General features: G+C 44.7%; 3 protein-coding genes across 4 annotated transcripts; 2 read left to right on the plus strand and 1 right to left on the minus strand.

The window, feature by feature from the left end:
- Positions 1-24: 24 nt before the first annotated feature.
- Positions 25-10,007, minus strand: ncoa4 (nuclear receptor coactivator 4). The gene is made up of 11 exons (XM_069538153.1): positions 9,873-10,007; positions 7,403-7,526; positions 5,253-5,393; positions 4,999-5,087; positions 4,768-4,876; positions 4,404-4,484; positions 2,678-2,800; positions 1,695-2,384; positions 914-1,132; positions 727-816; positions 25-636 (listed from the first exon to the last, which is right to left on the minus strand). Exons 1-11 carry the CDS (start codon positions 9,899-9,901, stop codon positions 631-633), a joined length of 1,701 nt encoding a protein of 566 aa, XP_069394254.1. The 5' UTR covers positions 9,902-10,007; the 3' UTR covers positions 25-630.
- A 35-nt stretch (positions 10,008-10,042) lies between these two features.
- yipf3 (Yip1 domain family, member 3) lies at positions 10,043-14,521 on the plus strand. 2 transcript variants are annotated; one of them, XM_069538154.1, is made up of 9 exons: positions 10,043-10,927; positions 11,412-11,639; positions 12,184-12,290; positions 12,365-12,410; positions 12,923-13,015; positions 13,441-13,572; positions 13,660-13,773; positions 13,851-13,974; positions 14,174-14,521. In XM_069538154.1, exons 1-9 carry the CDS (start codon positions 10,856-10,858, stop codon positions 14,326-14,328), a joined length of 1,071 nt encoding a protein of 356 aa, XP_069394255.1. In that variant the 5' UTR covers positions 10,043-10,855; the 3' UTR covers positions 14,329-14,521. The 2 variants fall into 2 exon arrangements, with proteins under 2 accessions (XP_069394255.1, XP_019967178.1); XM_020111619.2 differs by having other exon boundaries at positions 10,704-10,927; positions 11,418-11,639.
- Positions 14,522-15,851: 1,330 nt separating this feature from the next.
- dnph1 (2'-deoxynucleoside 5'-phosphate N-hydrolase 1) lies at positions 15,852-17,701 on the plus strand. Its single transcript, XM_069539076.1, has 4 exons — positions 15,852-16,211; positions 16,821-16,892; positions 16,978-17,088; positions 17,533-17,701. The coding sequence occupies exons 1-4, from the start codon at positions 16,076-16,078 to the stop codon at positions 17,649-17,651; spliced, it is 438 nt and encodes a 145-aa protein (XP_069395177.1). The 5' UTR covers positions 15,852-16,075; the 3' UTR covers positions 17,652-17,701.
- Positions 17,702-17,797: the final 96 nt, after the last annotated feature.

Genomic DNA, 17,797 nt, shown 5'->3' on the forward strand with positions numbered 1-17,797 from the left:
ATGAACAGTGATGTCACAGAGAGCAGTGATGCCATCATCTTTTATTTCTGTAGCGAATCATAGCAAGGTTCAATAAAAAGCACCATTCAGGGTCATGTGAGCTGTCAGCTGACTGACGTCCTCCACACAAGGTATTCTGGGAAATTAAGCTGTTTCTCTTTAAGTCTGTACATCTGCATACTGGCTAACGACACAGGATGAGCTCCACCAATCGGTCGCTGCGTCTGGAGTAATGAAACTCAGAGACCAGATGCCATCATGGAAACTAAAATCAGACAAGATGTGCATCACAGGATAAAACAATAAAATCATAAAACAGCTGTTGAAACAAGATTAATTCAATAAACCCTGCCCCTCCTGCTGCCAGGATCAGCTGTTTCCTGTTTGAACTTGATCAATACATTGATCATTTAATGGCTCAAAGCAGAAAATTCATTACAAACTATCTCAATCTGTTTCTAAACACGTCACAGGTTCCATCAGATGAAGACTGATCCTGATTGGAGGAGAGTGGCAGCTCAGTGTGGTGATGTCACAGCATGAAGGCGGCAATGGTTAGTCTGTTACGATCATGTGCGTTGATCAGCAATAAAGCAAGAAGAAGAAGAAACGTCACTGTTGTCATCAATTTCACATCTGGAGAGAAAGAGATACAAGGAATGAGAAAAACCCGTTCACACCTGATCAGAAACAGGTGTGTCTGATACTCTGGACACTGTGACTCACCTGGACAGGTGACCCATGCAGCCATTTGTCTTTGTCTCCACCCACGTTCATGCAGGAGAAGAGGTCACAGACAGGTGACAGCAGACGCTCCTGAGAACAGTCACAACCTATAAGAATGTGTCTTTGATCTGCACTCCAACACTGCCCTTTGATATCTGTTGTCATGACAACTAGCATGTGTGGTTACCTGAGCCTGACTCTTCCTCAACAACCATTTGTTGTCATGACAACCCCCGGACCCCGGCAGGGATGATGGGGAGGGGGCTGGCTTGAAGACGGAGCTGTGCTCCTCCCTCGTGGCCTTCTCCTCATCAGGAACCAGCCAATCAGAGAGCGGAGAGGTGAGGGGAGGTAGGCGGGAGCAGGGGGAGGAGGGGTGTAGCCAGGCATCCAGGATGGCGTGCACCTGAGGCGACAAACCTGAGGTCACATTACCAGGTCACCAGGTCCAATATTTATAACCAACAAATGCAGCTGACATCATCACATCTGTAAACATCACTGCTCTTAGTTCTGCTGCTTCAGGTCTAGAATGTCAGGGGACACGGCTTCTCTTCTTCCTCTTCATCACATTAATGTCTCATCAATATATAGATATTACTGACTTCACTTCTTCACCAGAGGATGGCGCTTTATCACTGCAGTCACAATTGTGATCGTAATGATTGATCCTTTAAACATTGACACACCTCTCCGTTATGTCAAAAACAGTTTGTTCTAACCAACACAGGACATCTATTGCACTTCAGTACAGTGATTGTGATGGTGGATCATGATTGTGGAGGTCAGTGAATTAATGTTTGTGTTGTAATCTCAATCCACAGTGTGGCTCTAACAGCGATCCTGGATCTTCAACAATGAAAAACTCCAAGGACATAATCTGTCACATGACTGAAGCTGTGAGAACATTTCATCTCAACGTCTCAAAAGGAAAGAAAACTTTAAAGTATGAAACAAGTTGTTGTTACCTTCTGCTCTCTGTTGTAAAGGGTGGGTGGGGTGTTCTTTGTGGTGGGCGGGGCGTTCTTGGCCATAGGGACACCGTTCTTGTCTCGTCCGTCCTGCTGCAGCAGCCACATGGTAAGAGCTTCTCTACCACAGTTCTCCTCGCAGACGCAGTCAGAGTAGGCAGAGCAGACTTCGTTGGCCTTGCAGGTCTGCTGCACCGGCACCGCCTGCTGCAGCCACGCATCCAGGACTGCCGCTGGTGGGGTGACAGGGGTGTGTGCGGAGGTGTGGCTTGAGGTGACAGGGGTCTTTAGGCACTTTAACTGACCCAGGTTCTCGATCTCCACAGCCCTGGTGGTCTGACAGCAAGAGGAGCAGTCGGCTGCCGGGCGGCTCGACCCCGTCAGCCAATCAGAAGACGACCAGCTGTCATTAAAAGGCTTCAACACCTTCTGCCATCGCTCAGCGTTTGACATGGTCTCCATAGCATCAGTGGGCGGGGTGATGAGCCAGTCGCTCAGCTCTTCATCCTCAGGGTTGACGGTGAACTCTGATTCGTCAATCTTTTCAATGGAGAAGGAGGAGCTGCAGCTGCTGAGTGCCCGGCCCCTGCTGACGGACGTCTGGTCGTGCAGAAGCCATGCCTCCAGGTCCCTGAGCTGACCCCAGGCCTCTAGGAAGTCCACAGAGGAGAGGACTGGACAGGATGTCTGCACAGACACATGGAAATTCAGTCCAAAACGTCAATGATGACAACAAATGACAGAATAAACCAGAACCAGATAAATCATATCGATTAAACATGCAACGGACACAGGTCACATTACAGGAAGTGACACAGCATTCACCGCAGGAAGTGATGACGGCGGCCACTGCAAAACTGATGATGATCATCGCAGGAAGTGATAAGTAAATCAAAAGGCTGACAAGTTTCTACTGATGATAAATAAACTTGGTTTTCTTCTTGTTTCAGCTTCATAACATCAGACCTTGTTGCTCTCACCTTGCTCTCCTTGAGTGACATTAGCCAATCCTGAGGGTTCTTGCTGGACAGGGAACCAATAGGAGAGTTGCTGGTTGGACGACTTCCCAGCAGCCAGTCACCCAGAGCTCCGACCTCAGATGTCTGACGAGAGAGAATTCAGAAGGATCCGGATCAGGAGATCCGAGCTGGACCAAAGTCACAGGAAATGCTTCCGGATGAAGGAACTCATTGAATTACCTCACTGTAGCTTACGTTAGCGAACTCAATTCAATGTCATTTTACTTGTATAGTGCCAAATCATAAAAACATTATCTCAAGGTTCTTTACAGGGAAGGTTGAGACTAGAGGGCTGCATTGGGATTGGGTCCCGCTGGGTCACGTGGGACCCAACGCAAATCTCACGGGAGGGGGTGGTTTGAACTTTGCTGCAGACGGGAGCGGGCGGCTAAAAAAAACACTGCGGGATCGGGATGTAGCCTGGCAACAGGATGGAGTCAACAAATGATGTGGAAAAGAAGCTCAAACAAGGTCTTTACAACACAAACACAAAGCAAGGCAAACAAACAACCCCATGAATATCTTTATTAATAGCCTATAAAATGACGTGTTTTCTCCTGCAGGACGGGAGAAGACACAAAATCAATGCATCTCGATTATTCTGCGGGCATAAATTCTCAGAGTTTTGCGGGAGCAGGCGGGAGTGTAACACACACGTTGCGGTTGCGGGCGGTAATGGTCGGAAATTCAGCGGGAGCGGGATGAAGAAAACAGTCCTGCGCAGGGCTCTAGACCCTAAAATTTACACAGTCCCACAACAGTTCCCACAATGAGCAGCTGACAACTGTGAGAGAAAAAAAACTCCTCATTAACTGGAAGAAACCTCTCGCAGAACAACTGCTGATGTTAGCTGACATCAGCTAACAACTGCTGATGTTAGCTGACATCAGCTAACAACTGCTGATGTTAGCTGACATTAGCTAACAACTGCTAATGTTAGCTGACATCAGCTAACATACGCTAATGTCAGCTGACATTAGCTAACAACCGCTAATGTTAGCTGACATTAGCTAACAACCGCTAATGTTAGCTGACATTAGCTATCCTGCTGCTGATGTTAGCTGACATTAGCTAACAACTGCTAATGTAAGCTGACAGTAGCTAACAACCGCTAATGTTAGCTAACAACAGCTGTAGGAGCCAAAATTATTGTTTGCATGAACTCATTTCTGTTGTTTGAGTCTGTAAATGGAAGGAAATTAGATGACATTACATTTAGCTGACGCTTTTATCCAAAGCGACTCACAATAAGTGCATCAACCATGAGGGAACCCAGAACTACAAGAATCAAGTCAGTACAATTTGTCCAACTACAAAGTGCTCCAATTTAAGTGTCATATAAGTGCAACGAAATAGGTGGAAATAAACCGAGGAGGCTCACATCCTCAAGACCTGCTGCTTTAGTTTAAATGGAGTCCTTAGTTTATCATTGGAATCCTTATTTCGGTTTTAAATTTACCTTCTGATTGACGTGATTGACTTTTTTGTTCATAAATACTGTTTCATTTTTATTTTTTTATTTTATTCTTTGAACAATTTTTTCTTTCTCCATACGTGTCTAGTCAGACATAGTTGTTTCTCAGCCACCATAATGGTTATATAGGACAATGACAAACCAATACAAAAGCTAACGGCAGTGAACATAAGCTAACGTTAGCCATGCACCAAAATATTTGACTTTCTTTACCTGCTTCTTTGCTGTGATTGGGTAATTCTGCACCTGGACTCTCTGGGGGGCCGGGCTCTGGGAGGACACACCCTCCACAAGCTGCAAACAGGAAATACAGCAAACACCTTGTCAGCATCACACTGTTGAGTGTGTGTGAGAGGAATGTGTCTGTGGTACTGTGTCTGTGTGTTACCTGTGTGACCTGTGTGACCTGTGTGTGTGTGTTACCTGTGTGTGTGTTAGCTGTGTGTGTCTGTGTTAGCTCTGTGTGTGTGTGTGTTACCTGTGTGTGTCTGTGTTACCTCTGTGTGTGTTAGCTGTGTGTGACCTGTGTGTGACCTGTGTGTTTGCTGTATGTGTTGCCTGTGTGTGTCTGTGTTACCTGTGCAGTGATGCTGCCAAACGAGGTGATGGCATTCTTCAGAGAGCGAGTGTCGGCATGGAAACTCAAGTCAGGTGTTTCCTCTGGAGTCAGACTGAGAGATGACAACCTGCACACACACACACACGCACGCACGCACACACGGAAAAAAGAAACACACCCAGCAGTTAAAACGCACACACCTTCATTATAGTCATCTTAACTTCAGTGTGTGTCTGTGTGTGTGTTTACTTCTCAATGCAACTGGTCAGCTGGTTGCTCAGGTCGTTGTTGTTGTTGTTCTGCAGCTGATGAGTGATGATATCAAACTGACCTCTGAGCTGAAACATAACAGACACACACAGGTCAGTGTCCACCTCACACATCATTATTGTTGTCATCACTGTTGTGTTGTAACTGTAGTTGTTGCATTATTATTCTTGTAGTCATATTGTTCTCATCCTTTTTATTGTGTTGTTCTTATCATTGTTGTGTTGTTGTGTTACCTGATGCAGTTGGTGCAACTGTTGTTGGAGGGTTTCCATCTTGACTTGTTCAAGCAGCTCGATCTGATCAAGCAGCCAAACCTCTCTGCAGCGCAGTGCCTCCTGCTGACGACTCACACAGTTCTGCAGCTCGGAACGCACCTGACACGGTGAGACACAGGTAGAGACAGGTGAGACACGTGTTGGACACAGAGGTAGAGATAGAGAGAGACAGAGGTGAGACACAGGTAGAGACAGAGAGACACAGAGGTAGAGACAGAGAGGGACACAGGTGGGACACAGGTGAGGAACAGGTAGAGACAGAGAGAGACACAGAGGTAGAGAGAGACACAGAGGTAGAGACAGAGAGGGACACAGGTGAGACACAGGTAGAGACAGAGAGAGACACAGAGGTAGAGACAGAGAGAGACACAGAGGTAGAAACCGGTGTGACACATGTTTGACCTGGATAAATACAAAGGTAGAGACACAAGTAGAGACACAGATAGAAACCGGTGAGACACAGGTAGAGACAGTTGTGACACAGGTAAAGTGACAGGTGAGACACAGAGAGACAGAGGAAGAGACACGGGTAGAGACAGATGAAGAGACACGGGTAGAGACAGAGGTCGACAAAGAGGTAGAGACTGAGAGAGAGACACAGGTGAGACAGAGAAAGAGCTGACATCACAGCTTACACCCAGAGTCTAAAGTCCAGAAGCTCAAATAGTCCACAACTCAGATGCTCTCTCCCTCACTCTTTTTATAATGACTCTACCACACACTGCTCTCTCTCTCTACAGTCATTAATGTGCTGACTCGCACCCACGCATGCGCACACACGCACACACACACACACACACACACACGCACACACACACACACACTGAGTCAGTCTGAACCAGGATTAAAGGATCAGATCTGTGGTTACTGTGGTAACTTCAGGTTAAACTGAGCTGGTAAATCACCTTGGTAACTGCACCTCTAACCTGAGAGGATCAACAGCTCAACTACTGACCAATCTGAGGAGAGTAAACCAGAGTGGTGGATCTACAGGATCAGGAGAGGGACAAAAGAGTCAAGCTACTAAGTGTCACAGATATTGTACTGTTCTACACAACAATCCACAACGATCAACAACGATCAACAACGTACAACAATGATCGATCTCTGGATTCTGTCTCATGTTGTGGCCGTGATGGAAACTGAAGATCTGAGGCTTTTACCATGACACATCTCAAAGTCCATTCTGTCAGGACAAAGACAGGATTGAAATGCTGTTTCTCTCTGATCTCCGGTGTAAACAAATAGGTAGACAGAACATCAACAACGTACGCAACATAAGTACTCAGAACATAGCACACAGTACGACACAGAATGCAGTCATAAGGCACAAGGTTGATAGGATGAGAATAGTGCAATAGCAAAAGTACTTTATGGGAAGTAATGTAATGTACAACCATAGGATGTAGTAAATAGTAGGGGTGTAACAGTACATGAACCTGAACCAAAAATTTCAGGTACAGGCCTTTCGGTTCAATACACACATGTACCAAATGAACAGCAAGTACACGTGGGGAACAAAGCATCGTGGTCATAGCAACTGCAGACAAATAGATATAGATAGATAGATAGACAGACTTTATTCATCCCGAGGGGAAATTCTTGTGTTCCAGCAGTACAGACATGTGCAAGGTAAATTTTTTTTTTTTTTTACATAGATCATACATGTAGGACGGTGACTGAGTTGTTCAGACAGAGCTAAGTTGAGGCAAAGTTAAGAATTAAAACAGGAATGTGAAGATCCTCCCTCACCGAATAGCTCCTCATAGAATAATAAAGTGCTGCTAACAGACGCACTGTATGAATGTGTGAATGGCAAACTGTTCTGTAAAGAGCTTTGAGCGTCATCAAGACTAGAAAAGATAAGTACGAACCATTTACTTCAGTTCACGGTCAAATATAATGAGGACGGACGAAGACAAGTGGATCATACAATAGCAAACATTAACCATCTGCTATCGAACACGTAGCTGATCGAACATTCTGACTCGTTAAAAACGGCGTCACCAGAATGATGTCCCACTAACATTGGAAATAACAATAACATTAGTGGGACAAGTAAAAAACGAGTTCCGTGCAAACCACGGTGAAATGATGAAGGTACTGACCTCTCGGACATTTTCTGTCAGCTGCCGCTCTGCCTTCAACACGCTGTTGATGGCGTCCTCCAGCTGACCCTGGGCCTGCCAGCACTGCTTCAGTCCACCTGCTGCCGCCTCCGCTGACGACATCCTGGACAGGAAATGGGAAACAAATGCACACTATCAAAATGAAAGAGGTGAAGAAAGATTTTTTCCTGATCAATACTAATATCAACAGGTCAACAATCACTAATGATGTCAACTTCCTGTTACAGTTCAAAACAAAAAATCATGAGATCATTTCTATGACTACAACTCGTCTGGTATTTGATGAGTCAATCCAGAAATCGATCAGCATATTAATCGAAACTGAAAATAATCCTCAGTGTGGATATGACGGCTGATTTCAGGTCAGTGTGCTGGTTATTGTTGTGTTGGCAGTGTTTTGTGTGATTGGTCAGAGACTCGTAGTCAGCAAACCAGTTGAACCACTGAACTATTTTCAAACACGACTGGTCCAAAGACTCATCTCACGCACACACATCCTGCTGATGTCATTGGTGACTGTGTTGTCACGGAAACAGCACAGATATGGGGGGTGTGGCCTGAGGGTGTGGTGCTGTGTGAGTCGCTGATAAGAAGCCGGCACTTTCTGAAGAAAAACAAACACTTGACCTCCAGACTCAGTTTACAGTGTTTCCAACAGGATTCATTCAATCTCGACAGGTTGACAGACTTTGAGACAAATATTTTGTCTCATTATGAAACCGTGACAGGATAAATAAAAACATGGTGCTACCATGGAAACATAAGTATTATCAATCAATAAATTATTAAAATAATTAACCAGAAGAAATACTCAGGCCATTTGTGGATGTTTGAGTTTAACACTGCCACAGTTATCCAGTTGTTTGAGTCCACAAAACATTTCTGGAGTCTCGGGCATAAACAGCGTTGCAGCAGAATTCAAAACAACAGGAATAACTAGTGACTGATTCTTCAGACGTCATAAAACAAGTGAAAAAACATAACATGCCTCCATCTTGCTCCTGTGATGTCATCAAGTGTCCTCAAGCTCTTTACGTTAACCAGTGTGAGACCGAACAACATGTTAGACAGACACCCCCAAGAGGGTCAACATCTCTCAACTCAATTCTTAAATTTTATGGATAAATTTGATCTGATTGATATTTGGAGGAAAGCAAACGTTAGGCAGTATACTTGGTCCAATAAGGACTGCTCAAGACACTCTAGAATAGACTACTGGTTACTATCGAGCAGTTTTAAAAATAATAACAAGTCAGTGAATATCAGTAACTCTCCACTGGCTGAACATAAAACCATTTATATCTTATAATTTGATCCACAAGTCACTCCCCAGGCCCAAAAGCCTCTTTTTGGAAACTAAACCGTTCCTCCTTGACTATGAGCAGGTCAAACAGCTAATTAAAGATCTGATCACCTTTGGTCCACAGCAAAAACTCAAAAATCTTTTGAGAGGAAATGATGTAGCCAAAGTGAAAAGTGAAGAAAAGATTGTTATGCAGTTATCCTCTTTCTCTGAGAGGGAGGCTTTGTCTGATAGGGAGAGAGACAATTATATCAAATTACAAAATAATTTGGATAATTCATATAAATCAAGGAGCTTACATTCGTTCTAGGACAAAGTGGTTGGAGGAGGGTGAACAAAACCCAGCCTTCTTTTTCAGATTAGAAAAAAGTAAAAGCCTAAATGCTTCAATTGATCAAGTGAAGGTGAAAGACAACATTGATGATCCAGAGAAATGGGGGGAGGGGGCGTAGTGTGATCAACAGTCACCTGACGTCACTGAAAGCAGGCAACGGGACGTAAACTCACCAGACTCCTCTGTCCCCTCTCGACGTCATCAAAAAACACAGTTTGAAATAACACAAGCAAATTGAGTTGACTTGTTCTGAAGATACAATGAAAATCATATTGTTCACTGACGTTAGCGATTCACTGACACACGTCAAGTCAAAGTCAATAAACTGATAAGTGTGTTAATTATTAACCAGAGAGTACGTGACACACACACACACACACACACACACACACACACACACACACACACACACACACACACACACACACACACACACACCTGTCTCAGGTCTGATCGACAAACACACACTGAAACATCTGTAACCACAAGCAACATCTGCCTCAGGAGAACATAACACCTGGAGCGTCTGTCCAGAGGAGCTGTTCCAGAACCAGAGAACAGGCCTCTGGTGGAGGAGCAGCCTCGGGATCACTGATCAACCATGAGCGGTGCAAGTGACGTTTTATTTCTTGACGTGAGTCGTTGAAACAGTTGAAATAAAGAATAAAAACCCAGAGAGCGGTTTTGATGTTTATCTCAACTCTAGTTTCCTTCACACTCGAACGCGCCTCAGGTCACAGTTAGCAGCAGACGAGCTAACAATGCTAGCTATGCTAAGTAAAGCAGCTGTGACGTCACAGTCGTAGACTCACCGGGCTCCTCTGCTCTCTCTCGACGTCATAAAAGAATCCACGTTATTTCTGCGACACGTTCTACAGAATCTTCGCTGAACGTCTTCGTCTGTGACCGCGACGGTTCTGTGGTTCTGACCGAACACGTCAGGAGACCAGAAGGAGGAAGTATCGCGAGAACTCAAACATATCGCCGGTCATAGTCATCACAGCGCTACATTGCCCCCTGCTGGTCGGGATCTGTTCTATGAAGCGTGTTCAACACATCCTGGATCTCGATCACTTATCCAGATAAACTGAACCTAACAATCACATGATGCTGGTTGTCAACTCGTCAAGTTAACTCAGGTTTGGGTGACAGCAGAGCTGAGGATCAAACTGTTGAATAATACAAACATCCAGAATAAAAGAAACAGTTCCAGCTGCTAAACGCAGGAAGAACAGCTGGTGAAACATCTGGATTGCTTTTAAGGTTAAACTGTTCTGTTGTTAACAAGAGTCGATCTGAACATAATCTGCTTTGTGTTTCATGTCATTGACATGTTTTGTGACTGTGTGTGACAGCCTGTGATTGAGAAACTGTAAAGACTTTACAACACAACACTACTCTTCCATTTCATTTGTCTGAAGAAGAGAACTGGGAGGCGGCTCCGTCCTCGTGTCCGAGCTGCTCCTCTGTACATACACTGTGTACAAATACTACACAATCATCATACAACACACAGTAAGAAATATGAATACAACATATAAACAATCTTCACCACCAAACCACCACAGAAGAAGAAGACGTCATGACGTCACCGTACGTACAGAGCGGCGCTTCAGCTTCTTCCTGTTGTGATGTTTATTTAGACTTAAACTGAGGGAGCATTCACACAACCAGACACACACAGAGACACACACAGAGACACACACAGAGACACACACAGAGACACACACAGAGACACACACAGAGACACACACAGACACACACACAGACACACGTCTGCGCTGCTGCGGTCAAAATGTCTGCGGGCTCCGGGAGCAGGAACACGAACACGGAACCGTGGGGAAGCTTCGATGACAACCTCATTCAGGTGAGCTAACAGGCTAACTAACCTACTCTGTGTGTGTCTCTGTGTGTGTCTCTGTGTGTGTCTCTGTGTGTATGTATCTCTGTTTGTGTCTGTGTGTTTGTATCTCTGTGTGTGTGTTCGTTTGTGTGTATCTCTCTTTGTGTTTGTTTGTGTGTGTTTGTGTGTGTGTGTGTGTTTCTCTGTGTGTGTATGTCTGTCTATGTGTCTCTGTGTGTGTCTCTGTGTGTGTATGTCTGTCTATGTGTCTCTGTGTGTGTATGTCTGTCTATGTGTCTCTGTGTGTGTCTCTGTGTGTATGTATCTCTGTTTGTGTCTGTGTGTATGTATCTGTGTGTGTGTGTGTGTGTGTGTGTGTGTGTGTGTGTGTGTGTGTGAGAGAGTTAGAGAGAATGAGTCCTCATTAGAATCATGATCGTATAAAATATATAATATTTATATAACATAATATGATGTAACACAGTCCACTGTTTGTTCTGTGCTCCAGGGCGGCGGCGGCGGCGGCGGCGGCGGCTCGGCGGTCATCGACATGGAAAACATGGATGACACGTCGGGCTCCAGCTTCGAGGACATGGGGGAGATGCACCAGAGGATGAAGGAGGAGGAGGAGGTGGCAGCAGAGGCGGCCGCCACCGAGGACGACAACGCAGAGGACGGAGAGTTTCTTGGCATGAAGGGGTTAAAGGGTCAGCTGGGTCGACAGGTGGCAGATGAGGTGAGTCCCGCTCAGGACGGGGTCAGAGGTTGTCCATGCCACAAATCAGAGCCACCACACCGGCTGCGCTTCAGCCGCAGTAGTCGCGCTGCTATTCTAGAGATTCGAGGTCTTGCCTATTTCTTTCCCTTGAATGAATCCTTTCATTTGGTTTTAAAGGTTTTAAATGTGAAATGTGTGCTGGAAGATGCAGCTTCATACTCTGAATTTATTTGTGCACATCTATACAAGAAAATACAGTAGTTATACCAGAAACCTCACAGAGGCTACAGTTCTACTAACGGTAAATAAAGAACTTCAGGTGATAGACACTAAGCTCTCTCCCAAAAAGATTCACTCAGGGATGAAAACTAAATGTTGATGTAGCAGTAGCAGCTCTGCTGTGGAACCACGGTTGAACCGCAGCCAGTGTTAGGGTCTTTCACAGTAAAAGCCCTACAGGGAAGGGCAGTCATTTCAGGCTTTTATTGTGAAGCAGCTGCAGGAAGTGTCTGGTCCTGACTTCTTTGCTGCATCTCTGACTCGTGGACCCCTGTGTGTCCAGGTATGGCAGGCGGGGAAGCGTCAGGCCTCCAGAGCCTTTAATCTTTACGCCAATATCGACATCCTGAGGCCATACTTTGACGTGGAGCCAGTTCAGGTCCGCAGCAGGTAGGACTGCCCACTTCCTGTTTCCTGTCATCTGTTTCCTGCTCAGTCTGACTGGTCTGCTCTGTGTCCCTCAGGCTGATCGAGTCCATGATACCTGTCCGCATGATCAACTTCCCACAGGTAACTACGCCCACTTCTTGTGTGCGTTCAGCTCACCTTACGAAAGACAGGAAGTGACCCACACATCTGATCCAGGATCAGTTTCAGGGTCAGGATCTGTTCTACGAAGCTGGTTCAACATATCCAGGATCTCTTTATCCAGCTGAACTTAACCTAGCAATCACAGGCTCAGTGGTCACATGACTCAAGTTTCATCAAGATATGAGCTTGTGCACATAAAAGGGGCGGCGTTTACTGTGTATGACCAATCACAGACACTGACAGTTTGACTGACAGCAGAGCTGAGGATCAAACTGTTGAATAATACAAATCAGAGGAGAACAAAGAAACAGTTCCAGCTGCTAAACGCATGAAGAACATCTGGGGACACATCTGGATACATAAGAGAAGATCTGAATATAACTGAATAACTAAAAGATATCCTGGGTTTGTTGAACTCACTTCATAGTACAGACCCCTGGTTGAGGATCAGGATCTGGTTTGTGTTCTCTGACAGTTTGTACTTCCTGTAGAAGATCGCAGGTGAGCTGTACGGGCCTCTGATGCTGGTCTTTACTCTGGTCGCCATCCTGCTGCACGGGATGAAGACGTCAGGAACCGTCATCGTAAGAACACACAAACACACAGTGTAGAGCAAAGAAGCCCGACAACTTATTACGTTGGCTGTAGACGTTTACACAAATGTCTGAGGGTAATGACAAAATATTAATTATCATGTTTGTTAAACACATGCTATCTGGCGACAGTGGATGCTAATAGATGCTTACTCTGACCAGAGTGCTACCTGCTCTCCTGCTGTTTGTGACACCCCCACCCCAAAGACTTCTCACGTTGTTGCCTAGACGACTGAAATCAATAATAAATGTGTCGCTCTGACAAACGTGTTAAACACATCACCATGGAGATAAAGATGGAAACCGTACAACTAACTTGCAGGAAGTTTACCACAGTACACGTGAAACCAGCATCTCATCCCTGGTTCTGATTGGCTTTGATGATGTGATTGACTCTGATTGGCTGTGCATCACAGAGGGAGGGGACTCTGATGGGCACTGCTATTGGAACATGTTTTGGTTACTGGCTTGGAGTTTCCTCCTTGATCTACTTCCTGGCCTACCTGGTGAATGCTCAGATCACTATGCTGCAGATGCTGTCCCTGCTGGTGAGTACCGGTACTACACACTGTACTAGCACTAGCACCTGATTTACTGTTAACTGACTCAACATACTTCCTGTCTGCTGTCATCAGGGTTACGGTTTGTTTGGTCACTGCGCCGTCCTCTTCATCACCTACAACATTCACTTCCACTTCCTGTTCTACGTCCTGTGGCTGCTGGTTGGAGGACTGTCCACTCTGCGTATGGTAAGGACTACACTTCCCATCAGCCCTAGTTGTCCCTCAGCTTAACGCTCACCTGGTTTTGTGCGGCGTCCTCTCAGGTGGCGGCTCTGCTTTCTCGGACCGTCGGTCAGACGCCTCGTCTCCTGCTCTGTGGGACGCTCTCTCTGCTGCACATGCTCTTCCTGCTCTACCTGCACTTCGCCTACCACAAGATCGTAGAAGGTGACGCCACAGACACACACATCACACACACACTCACTTGTTACACACACACATCATACACTCATCACACACACATCATACACTCATCACACACACATCATACACGCGTCATACAAGCCAAACACATTTCACACGTGTCAAACACTTTTTAATGCAGTGTGATTTTGTGTATGAGTGACACCTCCTGTTGTCATTTCAGGGCTGCTGGTCTCTCTGGAAGGACCCAACCTGGCTCCCATACAGCGAGTGGCCAGAGATGTGCCAGACCTGATTCTCAACACCACCAGGAGGAGTCTGGGGGCCTCCATGATGGTCCACTGGGGGTCCACTGAGGGTCCACTGGGGGTCCACTGAGGGTCCACTCACAGACATGTTTTAAAAGAAGAAAGTTTCTGTGTAAATGATCATATTTTGGAGCTGAACATTAGTAAGGGGGGTGTGAGTGGAGCTGGGTCTGTCGGTTCTGTGTTAACATTTTATTCCCCACCTTGTTTGTTGTGTTTATATTTTCTGTACAAACCGTCAAATAAAGTTTATGGGCTTTGAATTTTTGAGAATCATCTTTGACCTGGAAGCTTTATTTTAAATTACAATCTGTTAAACAAGACATTTAATATGTTATATAATAAAAAATAGAGGTTAGTTATAGATGTTATATGTTGTATATGACAGAGTGTGATACATTTGTACTTTTACTTCAGTAAACTCAGGTTCAGTGTTTTATTATATTTATTATTCATTTCATCATTTGAATAATTTTAATTTTATTCACAGGTTTTAATTCAATTTGATTTTATTTGTATAGCACCAAATCCTATTATACATGATCTCAAGGCACTTTACATAGAAGATCCAGAGCTTTAAATCTTATTAATATAGAGAAACTGACAGTTCAGCAATGAGCAGCACTTTGAGACTGTGGAGGAAAAACTCCCTCGTTTTAATTACAACAATGTGTTGTATCTGCTCTGAGTGCCTGGCTGGCTGCAGACAAGATGGCGGACCTCCATCCTTTTTTTAATGTAACTTTATTTAAAATAAAAAGCTGCCCAATACAAATTAAAATTTGAAAAATAAGTACACATTAGTGCCATTCAGCAACATAACAAAATCACAAAGACTACAAAAATAAGCAAACAAAACAGGTGTAATCATGGAGTAATTTCAGATACTCATAAAGCTTGTTTTGTATGGAGGACCAAAAATGACTTAAGTATAAATAAATGTATAAATAAATATATAAATAAATAAGGAAATAAATAAATGCCTTATTTCCACATTTATTCACATTTCAATAGAAAATATATCCCACCACATTTAGAGGGGATTATGCATACATCGTTTTAACATTCCATTCTTTGTCTCATAGTTAATTACACTTAAAGCCCCTTGTTCAATCGGTTTGACATTGTCTGAGTTAGTGATGCTTGTTTTCAGAATCTGTGTTCCCTGGAAAGTTGGGTATATCGTCCTCAGTGTGATGTCGGGACTCTGACTTCTGCTCTGTGTTCGTTCAATGAGATTTATTCAGTTCAGGTTTAATAAGCTTGGGAGACTTTTCCACAAAAAACCAAACACATGTCTCCATGGAGATACTAAAAGATAATTAGAAAGACGAGAAAAAGAGAGAAAGATTCCAGATTTCTAAGAATGATCAAAGCTCAGTGTTTCAATCTGTTGACACTTGGTATCTTATGTGTAAAGATGTTGTGGAGGTCCGCCATCTTGTCTGCATCCTGTCCCAGGTAGAGAATACTTTTATTTTGAAAGGTATGAGTAGGACGTTTGTTGAAACAAAGGGATGTTATGAACTCTTATTTTGAAGTGTACTCTTCTTCTTTGTTTGATTTTATGGATGTAACGAAAGTCAAGGTACTTTAGCGCCACCCATCTCACACGTCAGCGGCACCTGCAAGACAAAGCTCAGGGTCACACATTTCCGCCTCATTACAAAGAGCGCGGGAAGCTGAAGCAGGAAGACACGAGTTCGTAAACAGAGACTGAAGGAAACTACAGAACCGAGAGAAACTACAGAACCGAGAGAAAGTAGAAAACTACAGAACCGAGAGAAAGTAGAAAACTACAGAACCAGAGGTGCAGGATGAAGATTTATTTCTGTGGAAGTATTCGTGGCGGCAGAGAAGATGTCGATCTTTACCTTAAGATCGTGAAGAAGCTGCAGAACTACGGAACCGTGATGACAGAACACGTGAGCAACACACAGCTCACACGCAAAGGTCAGAGGTCACACACACAGGTCAAAGGTCACACACACAGGTCAGAGGTCACTCACACACACAGGTCAGAGGTCACACACACAGGTCAGAGGTCACACACACATAGGTCAGAGGTCACACACACACAGGTCAGAGGTCACACACACACACAGGTCAGAGGTCACTCACACACACAGGTCAGAGGTCACACACACACACAGGTCAGAGGTCACACTCAGAGGTCACACACACACACATAGGTCAGAGGTCACACACACAGGTCAGAGGTCACTCACACACACACAGGTCAGAGGTCACTCACACACACACAGGTCAGAGGTCACACACACAGGTCAGAGGTCACACACACAGGTCAGAGGTCACTCACACACACACAGGTCAGAGGTCACACACACACACAGGTCAGAGGTCACACACACAGGTCAGAGGTCACTCACACACACAGAGGTCACACACACACACATAGGTCAGAGGTCACACACACACACATAGGTCAGAGGTCTCACACACACACACACACAGGTCAGAGGTCACTCACTCACACATAACATACAGCTAACACTCAGCTATGCTGTGATGTCACTGAGCTGCTGTGCTGTGATTGGACAGGTGAGGACGGCTCAGCAGCAGGTGACAGGTTCATTCACGACAGAGACGTAGATTGGCTCCGACAGTGTGACGGTGAGGATCATTGATTATTGATTATCGTCTGTTGGTGTGATGGGCTGTGGGCAGCCTGTGACCTCTGACCTCTGTGTTACCTCAGTGGTGGTGGCGGAGGTCACGCAGCCGTCTCTGGGGGTTGGTTATGAACTCGGCCGAGTCGTCGACATGAAGAAAAAAACCTTGTGCCTGTTCAGGCCGTCAACAGGACGCGGTGAGGTCACTTCCTGTTTACGATCTTTACTAACTCTGTTTTATTTTCCAGTGTTAAAATCCATCATTTATGAAAGGAAAGGAGCCTCACTGCTTCCTAACTTACTGCTTCCTAACTTATCTCTCCTTTCCTAACCCCTTTCCTCACTCCTTACAGCTTCTCCTTCACATCTTTTCTTGACCTTGTGACCTTGCTCAATGAATCGTGGTTAGGAAAAGAGATTATTTTACGAATGCAGCTCTTATTTTCAAACATGTCATCACGCCAACATTTTTGACGGTGATGTTAAAAGCTAATGTTGAAATGCTGAAGACAAAATGCTAAAGTTGTAATGCTAATGTACGCCTTACACCTGGTGACTGACCTCTCTACTGATTGGCTCACAGACCTCAGGTGAACAGGTGAGGCCAAAAGGCATCATGCTAACTTCCTGTCTCTTTGCAGTTCTGTCGGCCATGATCCGAGGAGCGGACAACGGCGAGTGGTTTGTGGTGAGAGACTACAGCGAAGACGAGGTGGAGAACCGTCTAGCCGAGTTCTTCAACACGCTGAAGAGAACCTGAAGAACATCTGTTCAGCACAAAATGATCAATAAAGTTTACTGAAACAGTTATTGATGAATATGCTCATTATTATAGATTATTACATTATAATTGTATTTAATTAGAGATTATTTCATAATAAGAGTAGATAGATTATTATATGCTAT

The sequence above is a fragment of the Paralichthys olivaceus genome, chromosome 14 (assembly GCF_024713975.1).
Source record: "Paralichthys olivaceus isolate ysfri-2021 chromosome 14, ASM2471397v2, whole genome shotgun sequence".
NCBI classification, from domain to species: Eukaryota; Metazoa; Chordata; class Actinopteri; order Pleuronectiformes; family Paralichthyidae; genus Paralichthys; species Paralichthys olivaceus.

Bases quoted from the DNA above. Each gene is read 5' to 3' on its own strand.
- ncoa4 (XM_069538153.1), bottom strand. From the start codon at position 9,901: ATGACGTCGAGAGAGAGCAGAGGAGCCCG. The intron at 4,485-4,767 runs GTAACACAGACA...TCCTGTTTGCAG, and splicing joins TTGGCAGCATCACTGCACAG to CTTGTGGAGGGTGTGTCCTC. The intron at 1,133-1,694 runs GTAACAACAACT...TTGTCGCCTCAG, and splicing joins TTTACAACAGAGAGCAGAAG to GTGCACGCCATCCTGGATGC.
- yipf3 (XM_069538154.1), top strand. From the start codon at position 10,856: ATGTCTGCGGGCTCCGGGAGCAGGAACACGAACACGGAACCGTGGGGA. The intron at 13,016-13,440 runs GTAAGAACACAC...TGTGCATCACAG, and splicing joins AGACGTCAGGAACCGTCATC to AGGGAGGGGACTCTGATGGG. The intron at 13,774-13,850 runs GTAAGGACTACA...GCGTCCTCTCAG, and splicing joins GACTGTCCACTCTGCGTATG to GTGGCGGCTCTGCTTTCTCG.
- dnph1 (XM_069539076.1), top strand. From the start codon at position 16,076: ATGAAGATTTATTTCTGTGGAAGTATTCGTGGCGGCAGAGAAGATGTC. The intron at 16,212-16,820 runs GTCAGAGGTCAC...GTGATTGGACAG, and splicing joins CACACAGCTCACACGCAAAG to GTGAGGACGGCTCAGCAGCA. The intron at 17,089-17,532 runs GTGAGGTCACTT...GTCTCTTTGCAG, and splicing joins CAGGCCGTCAACAGGACGCG to TTCTGTCGGCCATGATCCGA.